Source organism: Colias croceus, chromosome 1 (genome assembly GCF_905220415.1).
Source record: "Colias croceus chromosome 1, ilColCroc2.1".
Taxonomy (NCBI): Eukaryota; Metazoa; Arthropoda; class Insecta; order Lepidoptera; family Pieridae; genus Colias; species Colias croceus.
In genome coordinates, this window is record NC_059537.1 from 3985965 (window position 1) to 3997999 (window position 12035).

Genomic DNA, 12035 nt, shown 5'->3' on the forward strand with positions numbered 1-12035 from the left:
ACCGCACACCGAAGTTCCCGTGATCCCGGCTCGATAAGATTTGCTCCTTGATTTCCTGTGGTGGTTTCGCTGACCACTATTTATCGGTTATGAAACTCAAATAAATTTATTGCTATCTTTTTCCGGGTATGAAAGTCATGACATTGTTATCAGCTTATTATGGTTCGTCCTAACTACAAGTTTTTCTTCATAAACCTTCGATATATCGATAAAAAATACTTATTCCGTATCCGTATTAAATGATAAATGACAATTCTTAAGAATATTGGTTAGGTTTTGTTTTTATCAGTTGAAAGTTAAGAACATATCCGAAGATCAAAAAATTTTTCGCTCGTATGTTCTTGAGACGACCTCGACAAATTTCGATTTCATCATGAAGTTCGAAGTATTCGTGACTCGATATAGCATAACTATATCGCAAAATCCTACATTTACAGACATAGTGCGGTATACTTTGTATTTGAAACGAGTGGCAATTGAAATATTAGTGGTCAGACATAAATCGTGATTGAAGTTATGCAAAACAGCGCCAGTCGTCAATAAGAAGCGTGCTGTGATCGAAAGTGTTTTCGATGATGTAAATCAGTTCAAGTAGTCTAAACCAGATGTTATGACACAGTTTACCAAACCAAATTAAGTCCATTATTCTTTGTTTCTCTCCTTTTTATTGCCTTATTAAAGTTGTTTGTCGGAACTTTTTACGCGACCATAATGTTTATTAAGAAAATTTTCTGGACATTGAAAAATGGTCTTTAAACTTAACATTCAGGTCATCAGCTAGACTAATCTGAATTCTAATCCCGTTGCGTCGTCTGCGGTATTTCCACAAACCACGTATATCTTACGTAGTCAAGATTTGTTCAGCGTTATCTTGTTCGCAACAATCATTATCTAGCATCTAAGGAATAATGCCTTTTAAATCCCTTTGTTGTTTTATCTGTTCTTCGTTTACACTGTAATGTTTACTTTTATCGATGGTGTTAATGTGTGAACTTATCGTTTTTCAATTAGGAATACATTTCTCAATTTAACATTTTTAATTATTTAATATTTTATCGTAGTTAATCATGCAGGACTGATTGAAATATAAAACATTAATGTATCCACAGAGATAGAAATAAATTAAAGCTTTAATTTTAATGCTCCAAATGCAATCATGTAGAGGTAAGCTATAATTTTAATGCTCCAAATCCAATCATTCGAATTCAAATATCGTTAATAAAATACAAGATAATCACGTACCTCATATAATAATAGCATTCGATTGTTTTCAAATTAACTAATTAACAAAGGCCCACCTAGTTACTCCTAGATCGACATTATAATTGGATGGCGCCCCTCAAGGGCCTTTCAATCTATTTCTGCTTGCTCATCCGAAATAATTTAATGTGGTGTAGTAAACAGCGGCATACAAATAACTACCGCATCCGATAAACGTGTTGAAACTTTCAAATCTTACCTTGCAACAAAACAACACGTTTTATTACGTACTGTTAAACGTTTTAATCGTTAATAGACTGATGTTTACAAAAATAGTAATAAACAGAAATCATTTAAGATGTTGGTATGTATAATAGTTATTAAATAATACAAAACATTTAGGCGTTTGTATATTTAGTACGTGGTTTGTTAATAATACAGTTTTATATTTAACTTCATCAAGTATTTGCCAAGCAACCTTGCGATTTATACTAAGGCACTAGAAGGCCTAGATAGTGTAGCTGATTAATTATTTATAACGCCAAGCAACATTTAGTCTGCAGTGTGTGATTGTGTAAGATGCGATTACATTACGTAGATTATACATTGAATCTTCGCTGAATGCATAAAATTGCTTCTACAGATGCTTTGAACATAGGCTTTTTACTATCCATGTTTATGAAGTTTGGTTTTCTTTTAATAAACGACATAATGGTTATAAAATTCGGGAATTTAAAATATCTATACATAACTGACGTAGGTAGCCCTATCAGATATCCAATTTCTACATTTCAAAGCATATTGCATTCCTTCCTACGCAATTCCAGAAATTTAATCGAACAATTGACGCTCTCCAAATAACATCTTATGTAATTGTTTCGTATGAGCTTTATAAGTAATTTTTATAATATTTGCATAAACAATAGTCGCAAACACGTTATAAATAATGCCTAAACCTTCAACCTTTACCGTCTCAGCTAATATCCAGTCGTGGCTATTGCCATTCGATCTTAGACACGACATCATGCATTGCACAAACACTTAAATGTTACCAATTGCTAGACTTCATGATTGCTTCATATAAATACGATATTTATATGTAAAACGTCTAACAAGTCCTGTCTCGGAACGTTCTAGATTTTATTTGACGTACTTACTGTTATAAACGCGTTACTTTTAACGTTAGTTCTATACTCAATATTATTTGCGATTTAATAGCCGTCTTTGTTTGTCGTTATTGTTTATTTTTCTGCCATTACAGCATTGGTGAATATTCCAAATCTTCTCAGCCAATTTTCATCAGTACGCTTTCGTACCTTTATAATTATTTTGTATTGACACTAACATTATAGAGATCGAAGTTTATACCGATACTAGAGGTCCGCCCCGGCTTCGCCCGTGGTACATGTTTACGTTTTCTCTACATATGATCCATCCTCGTACTTCAAGAAATATAATAAAAAGAGAATTATCGAAATCGGTTCAGCCGTTCTCGAGTTATGCGCTTACCAACACATTTTGCGATTCATTTTTATATATAAGATTTTTTTGTTCTATAAAGAAACATTCAGCCATCGACGTTGACATAATAATCATTTAGAATTTCTTAAAATTTAAATAAAAAAGCTGTCAGACTATTGTTACGAATTTGTTACGAATTCATAATAATCATACCTACCAATGTGACACAGGCGCCATCATTTAGCTAAATTATTACCGCATCCTTATCTATAGAACTGACGATCATAGAAACACTTAAATATAATTTTTATTGAGATAATAACCACATTCTGATGAATCAACAACTGGTATATCTAATGTTGGAATTAATTAAACGTAACCTGCCTTGTTTATGCCCAATTCATTTATTGCTATTATCGAGTTAACTTTATGTTTATTTACATTAATGATTTTCAATAAAATTTTGTTAACTATTAAGCTTTAGTTACCAATTATTACCTACTAATTTTTACCTACTAAGTTCCCATACAATTAAAAATGGTTAATTTTCTTGTATTAAACTTAATTTTCTTCAACAGTTCAAAGACCAATGGACATAAAGAACCGTCCTCGAATCCCGATACCTGATGAAGACCCTTACAGCATCGCAAGTTCCAACGCAAACGGATCAGGCTCAAGCGGCAGTTCTGGCGGTTACGGTCACAACGGTCACATTGCTCTCAACGGTCACAATGGTCATAACGGTCATGGTGTTGTGGCAGCCACTAGAGAGCAATTAATGATGCAAATGGGACAGAGGAGGGGAGAGAAGCCGCCAAAACTTCCACCACGGGAGAATGGTTACGGACCAGCTGATATACCTAAAGTACGTATATAATTAGTATTATAGGATAAGCAGTGGCATTTGATTATTATTTCGACTCTTTTTGTTGGTATTCATAATTTTAATTTAGTTCTCCAATATTAAATAATATCAATCACATGGCTCGCCAAATTTCTTGGCAACATGCCATAGGTAGAAATATAAAATAATATATTAACTTGTTTACACAAAAAGAATGTGAAACATACGGTAACGTTATGGGATGGCAAGCACTGCTGCTATCCGTATGAGGAACAGTTACTAAATCAATGTTATAATTCCATAATAGTACTTATAAACCCATTACCATTACGAACTAAACAACGGCCTACATATCATATTAATGGAATATGATTTAACCATTATTTGAAGCACATTATAGGCCTAATTTAATAAATACGGTGTGGTCACAAGCAATCTTGCGAGTGAAAATTGCATGAATTCTATTACTGTTTAGCTTGGTTTAGTTTTTTTATAGATCTACGCAACTCATAATTCGCTGCAATTTTTAACACTTACGCTGTTCGTAACACGGATGAAACTAATTTTTCTAACTATAATTCAACTCACTTGTGGTGAGAAATGATTCTACTGTTCGCAATTCCCATGCGTTTTATAACGTTATGGCAATAATAATTATATTTTTTCGAACAATTAATAAGAATTACATAATACCAATACAAACAGATATACCAATCACATTTAATAACAAGTTTCATAAGCCTTATCTTGCCTTATTTGGTTAATTAAGCACAATATGCTCGAGACGAAAAGTACTTAGTACATTAATCAACTTCCAAATATAATTATAAATCATGCCACAGCGTAATCTTTTACGTGTATCCTTATTAAATCCCTATCAAATTTATTATTCAATTTCGACCACATTAACTTATCACGGCTGCCAGTCATATCCTCTAAGCTTCCAAAATTTAAATATAACGAAGCCCTAATGGAAAAGTTCTTAATCTCATTTGAAGAAAAATAAACATTAAACACATTATAGTGTGATAAAAGCCAGATTTACGCAAAGTGATTTCAAAATGTCCCTTGACATGAATAATGGAATATTTTCAATCTGCAGCCGAGCTGCCTGCGAAATGTTTTATACCTAATGCAGTGTTATCAGCTAAATAATGATCTTTATTTATTGCTGGTTTTTATCACTTTATGTGACTGAATATTAAACACTAATGCGTACTTATAGGTATCGAATTTGAAATTGCAATTAAGAACAAGTGCAACAGGCCTTTATAAATATTTAAGTATTGCTCCAGTTTATCGTTGCCAGATAATGATGCATATATTTTAACTGATTTAGATTGCAATCTAATTTTAAGGTCAAACTAAACGCTGCATCTATTGAAATATTAAATACCCACTTATTTATATTTCAATAGACACATCCACAGATTTATATAAAAATTCTGAAGCCATCGTCATCTTAAATTTAACTAAAAAAATCTCCAAACTTACATCCGATTGTAATACAAAACATGAAGGTACGAATGCCTACGTAAACGTTTATTAAGCAACTATTTCCAACGTCCTTGTAAGAGCTTCCTTGTGAAACATTAATATACATGCTAATTACATTTCTGTTCATATATTTACATCAACATTATAAGAAATTAGTTTTGATGATATCTCGATTACGTATCACGACTTTTCTGTTTAGAAATGAACTTTTAAACTTTGGTATAGGTAGTTTAGTAAAAATTCGTTACGCTAAAACGACAAACTACTATGCTAATATGTACCTAGACATTTTAAAACTTTATATTTGAATATATTTAAAAAAATTCCAATTAATGACATAGGTTGAAAAATATTTCGTTAATTTGCGTTGTAATTATAAATTATATAACTAAGCCTAGATGGTGTTGGGTTCAGGGTCAGAGGTACCTTAATTTTCATAATAAACTCATTAAGCTTAAAAAGGCTTTAGTCCGTTTTGGTAATTTTTAAAGGAAGAGGGTAAATATGTCCTTGAATTCACAGAATTATACATTTTAAGACCATTAGAATATAATTCTACCTACAAATTGAATCGACTCTATATATTTAAAGTTATTACCTACGTTTATTGAAGATTGTTCTTTTTCGCACTGACTACTGTTTCCAAAGAGTTGGTTTTTAATTTTTAAAACGAAGGAGTAGTATACAATTAATTAATTACGGGCAAATTAATCTTATACCATTATCGTACTTATACCATGGTCGTAATTCCATTTTTATTATAATTGACCACGTCTATAATGAAGAGACTTAAGTCAGAGATAACACATTAAATTTCCTTATCTCAGAACAGAAGTGAAAGTTTCACGTCTGTCTGATCCAATACCATGTCACATTTGTAAGTGAACTTGCTCCATTCTATCCCACCATGATATGCAATTCTATTTCACGACAAAACCGACGTTTCTGCTCTAACAATAAAGCCCTTTATATAGAAAACCCATTGAATGCGCTGAATATTAAACTGTGCGCTGATGTACACGAATTTACAGCCCATAGTTACACCGGTGAACAATGGTATAGCAGATATCCACGACGTATCTCAGATATCAGCGCGGCTAAAGATAAATGACAGTCAGCGCCCGAGTAACCTTCGATCTCCTTTTATTGGTTTATCCAAATGCTCTGAGTTTTTGCTATGACATTACAAAGATGAAGAATGTCCTTTGTCCCCTACGTTCACTTTTAACTTGATTTAACGCTTCGCACTTTATCTGGGCATTCGTATGGCTAGCGAGATATCCCCTGACCCACCTTGTCAACCGAACACCACATATTTCATGAAATAAAAGTAAAGGATGAATTTTAGATATCTTTTTAATGCTCGCGCTCGAGCATTTTACGCGACTGTTTTTACAGAAAATAATGTAGAACAGCCGTGAATTATGGTAACACGAGATTCTGTAGCAGGGTGGTGCGCATAATTTCTTTTACTTGATAAAGCCACACGTACTCTATGAGCCGGTATCAATGTTTGTTGTATATCTTAACTTGCAGTGTAACAAGATAAGAATAGTCAAATGCCCACGCGCTCTTTGCGGCTCGTGTTTTTTGTTCGTGATTCCAGTTTTTAATATATTTCTATATTCAACCGATAACATAATCGTGTTGACGTGTTTATACTCTTAAGAACCCGAGAAATAAGAGCTGTATTATTGTATGGTATTAAATGCCTCGAGCGATACAATGCGTCGGGTCAATAAAAAAAGAAGGCTGCAGGAACCACCCTAGTGCAAATACGATTTGTGTAATGTAAATAAAATACGATTTGTTAAATGTATAACAATGCTATCTTAGTATTCGATATTGTGTTAAGTAACTTCTTTAGTTTATTTTATTCTTAAGGCTACATTTTATTTACGGGTGATATTACAATTGGAATTACAACAATGTATTTGCTGATTCCCTTTCATTTACATTTGCTGTTCTTTTTTATTGTTTAAAGATTTATATATACCTTAATAATTATAGTTTGTATTTATAAATAAATTAATATGAAAATTATCAATTACAGCCGGATTATGATGACATCGACGACCGCGTCCCAACTCAGTTCCCGAGAGGGAAATCTGATAAAGGAAAAGATAACAAGAAATACGGTAAGAGATAATGCTTTCTTTTAATAAAGTCTTACTTTTAATTTTCTGTACAATGTGCCCAATTAAAAGCCTCTTTAAAAAGTAAAAACACTGTATGACCATCTTAAATTGCTCTTAAAGAAGAGCTTGTATACTTCAATACACCTAAATTGTTCGATTCCCAATTAAAAATTTAACGAATATATCTCTTTCACAACCTAGACCACAGTAATTAAAATACCCTACTTTAAATTAGCTATGCAAAGCGGGTACTTAACCTTAATTAACCAACAGAAATGTAGAACCTAAATGTTTAAACAATTGTCGCATTAATTACTTGATAGTAATAAATTGTAGCAGAGGTGTAGCACATTATTTCGTTCAAACCAATGGCTAGGTTTAATACCATATAAGGGATGACAGGGACATACTTAATCGCTTTGTTCGTCGCACTAGTAATCAAGATACTGGGTTAATTAAGTTTAAACAAAGAAATCTAAAAGTCTAGAGCCGATTTTTCAATCCATAGTTAAAACTTATCCGCCCAATAAAGTATTACACGACAATATTAAAATGTCACCCGTAAACTGTCAAATACGGCCAAAGAATACTTTTTTTAAATGGTAGTTTTGAACGTTATTCGACGAATAAGTATTAACCAAGGATTGAAAAATCAGCCCTTACTTTATATAATGTTTATTTAAATAAAACTCAAGATAAATTGCAGACAAATCCTTCAAATTTACGATCAAATCACAAATGATCTCACGTATATAAATTGCGCATCAAAACGATATCTTCAGAGCCTTGAACGACTATGAGGTTGCGACAGACAGACATTCAGTCGCGCACGCTTTCCACTTATTTGCGATATTATTTATGTGGATTGTTGGTTACACTCTGACACCAATGATTTACATACTTTACGACCAACATGAACTACTACTGTTACTTTAAAGTTATTGTTATTTAAATCCGTATTTTCAAACTAACGATTTTAGGTACGTAACCATAGGAAGAAAAATATTAGAGAGCGAGGTATTAAGTTCCTCAAGTTCAATTCCATAATTATTTTAATAATATATTTCCTACTTTTAAAATGGCTTATAATTACTATTTAAACTAATTACAGTAATTATTGACCTATGAATGAAAAGGAATAATTCAGATTCCATTATCATGCTTCACTCAACTATAACTCTCTAACACTTGTGTATGAGAACACAAAAGATTAACTAGGCGTAGTCTCGACACTAATCGACATCGATATCGACCGAAATCGGTCGGTAACTAACGATTATCATTAACAAATCAGTAACTATAGTATAGACCTAAAAAATTTAGTGTTCTTTTTCCAAGAAATTTAGCTTAGTTTTAGGGAATAGATAGTAAATTAAAATTAGTTATATTAATTTTCGCATTATTACAATTGCAATTGCATATAAAAAAAGCAAATTTTATGCACAAAAAAAACATGGCAGTTAATTTAATTTTAATCAAATTCGATATTTTTTATATCAATCGATTAATTAATGTTCTATTAATTACATATTCATGGAATCCAAAATTCCATGTATGGCAATCTCTTTATTTACTTTTTTGACATTTGACATCAATCATCAATCATGAAAATAATATTTCTATCAAAATAAATATAAATTGTGTGTTTTCAAGAGGATAATTTTTAATTATGTTCTTAAAAGTCCTATAAATCTATTGGATAACAAATATCCTAAGAAAATATCAATCTGCGTTATGTTTTTATATAGTTAAAGCTATTAGTTTTAGTTTAGTAATATTTTGTTATTTGTGAAGTGCAATAAAATTCTAATCAAAAGACTCCAAAAGCTCTACAAGATAATTCTGCTCAATTCGAAGCCTTTTGAGAAATCTTAAAGACATCATAGAAACTGACGGAACTTAAACTAAGGACGGAACGGATAATTTGTATCACTTGTATTTTTAGCTTGTATTATTATATTATGTGCATCATTGTATATTTTATTACAGTTAATAAGCAAAGGATGCAATGCAATTGATTTAGCGGTTCACGGTTAATATTATTTATGTGTTAAATATAAATATTTAGGTATCTATAAATTTTATATTTTACATATGAACAAGTTACTAGAATTATTATGTTGGTGAGGGGTGATGGTTTTGAGCCAAATTTTCAACTACGCTATTATAAACTGTTAAATTAAAATTTTCTAATAAATTTTTTTCGTAATTGGATCGTTTTATTTTATTTGTATTCATCTGTATAATTTTATTATCATAGAAGTTCAGAAAGAAATTTATCGAATTTTTAGGCTGAATAAATGCAGACAGCAGTAAACTATTCTAATATTTATTTAATACTAGTCGTCCGCCCCGGCTTCGCCCGTGGTACATTTTTCGCAATAAAAGGTAGCCTATGTCCTTTCTCGGGTATCAAAATATCTCCATACCAAATTTCATGCAAATTGGTTCAGTAGAATAGGCGTGATTAAGTAACAGACAGACAGACAGAGTTACTTTCGCATTTATAATATTAGTATGGATAAGTAATATGTACATATCATAAGAGGCTTCTGAACATCTTCTTATAATATAAAAATGAATCGCAAAATGTCTTGGTAAGCGCATAACTCGAGAACGGCTGAACCGATTTCGATAATTCTTTTTTTATTATATTCCTTGAAGTACGAGGATGGTTCTTATGGAGAGAAAACGTAAACATGTACCACGGGCGAAGCCGGGGCGGACCGCTAGTTTTCAATAACATTTTGAAACCATCTTAAAAATAAAACATTATTTGTGTATTTTATTTTAATTGCAATAACATTAAATAAGAGAAAAAATTATTGCGTTTAATCATATAGCATCGGAAGTGTGAAATATCTTTTTTATTATAAAACTAGCTTCCGCCCGCGATTCCGTCCGCGCGGAAAAATTAAGAAAAATTAAGATTTCTTTTTTCTACGTATTTTTCCGGGATAAAAAGTATCCTATTTTATGCCCAGGATAATAAGGTAAAAAGGATAATAATTATAACAAATTTCATCGAAATCGAACCGTTAGTTTTTATGTGATGCCTTCACATACAGACAGATAGACAGAAAGACAGACAAAATTTTTTTTTAATCACATATCTGGGTTTGGTATCGATCCAGTAACACCCCCTGCTATTTATTTTTTCAATATTTGCAATGTACAGAATTGACACTTCTACAGATTTATTATATGTATAGATTATAATAATCTATAATTTTTCCGATATTTTCAACCGTATCTACAAACCCACACAAACCGTAAGGCCCTTCTCCCATTACGATACGCACAGGCGATTCAAGTATCCTGCAAGTCTCGGAGACTAGTCGCCGCGGAGTAACTCACATTATCACATACATTTGTATGTAGGCTCGCACACTACGCTATCGGTATCCTACACGTCCGCGACTAGCATCGCACGACTCACCATGTTGGTCGCTTTTGCGTCACGTCTCCCGCGTATCTCTTCGGTAGAAAAATAAAAATTTCTAATCATCATGAGTTGTAGTTCTCGTGCGGCTACAAATCTCTACAATTTTTTTTTTTTATTTCAATATATGGATGAATCCAGTACTTCTTACTCTTATGTTGCCGTCTTCTATTTCTATAAAAAAGAAAAACTGCAAGAGCTTCTTCGTCACTGGAATCGCTGATTGCTCGACATAACGACCTAACTGTTGTTACAATAAATAAATGATTATTATTATTTGTTTCTTTTCTTTTATTTCTCCCTTTTCAGGGGTTTGTTTGCTAGGGGCGCGGGCTATTTAGCCAAAAGACCCTATGTAACTTACGGTTCGATTTAAATATCGGTTACAGTAGTTTCGCTGTCACTAAGAAATTTTCGCACAATACGGCAGGTATTTAATATAGCTGCCTTTTGCATTGTAATGTATGTATTTTTTGGTAGATCTAGAAGTTTCAGGCTATGGTGTAAATTAGTTGGGATAACTCCCGTACATGACAAAACTATTGGAATAATGTAAACAGTCCTAAGGTTCCATATTCGGAGGATTTCTTCTTTTAGTTCGGTGTATTTGTGAAGCTTTTCGCTAATTGATTTTTGTATGTTGTGTGTGTTGGGTACGGTGACGTCAATGAGATAAGCAGTTTTTGTGATTTTATTTACGAGGGTTATATCTGGTCTATTAAAATGAATAGTTTTATCGGTTAGAATAGCGCGGTCGAAATAGATTTTAGATGTTGGGCTATCTAATACGGGTTTTGGTTTATAATTGTAATATGGTATAAGCTTTCCTTTATTAAAATTATATTTTACAGCTAACTTTTGATGAAGATAATGAGCTACCTGGTTGTGTCGATGTGTGTAATCATTTTGTGCTAAACTAGAGCATGCTCCCGTAATGTGCTGTATGGTTTCGGGCTGTCTCTGGCATTTGCGGCATCTATCTGTTGGTATATTTTCTTTTAGTATGTATTTTTTGTAATATTATTATATAACGTCCGCCCACAAAAACGAGGCACAATAATGATGAATTTAGTCATTTTTCAGTTGCATAATATGCGATCATCGGGTAGCGAGCAAATATCTTACTAGTATTCTACTCGAGTATCGTACCTATTCTAGAAGTATCGTAAATCGTAATGGGAGAAGGGCTTTAGTTATCGAGATTGTCGAGATCAAAACGTCGGTATCATAACGATTGACAATGTCAAAGAATAATTTGTTTTGACAACATTCGAATGTGTTGCAAAGAAATGATTTTCCAAATCCATGAAATCTATATTTTATTTATTGTTCATATATTTACGGAATTGAAATAATAATGTTATTAATTTAGATAAAAATGCATTACTACAAGGCTATTATTATATAAATATTTTGACGCATAACGGAGAGTTTTGTGAAGAATAAAAATTAT

At 32.1% G+C, this 12035-nt stretch overlaps 1 protein-coding gene across 2 annotated transcripts in view; it reads left to right on the plus strand.

Moving 5' to 3' along the window:
• LOC123696156 overlaps nucleotides 1–12035 on the plus strand; it is a 162725-nt gene that overhangs the window by 143451 nt on the left and 7239 nt on the right. For both annotated transcript variants that reach the window (XM_045642209.1, XM_045642216.1), the window contains 2 exons: nucleotides 3240–3526; nucleotides 7056–7140. In XM_045642209.1, coding sequence (XP_045498165.1) covers nucleotides 3240–3526; nucleotides 7056–7140 — 372 coding nt within the window. The remainder of the gene's footprint in view (nucleotides 1–3239; nucleotides 3527–7055; nucleotides 7141–12035) is intronic.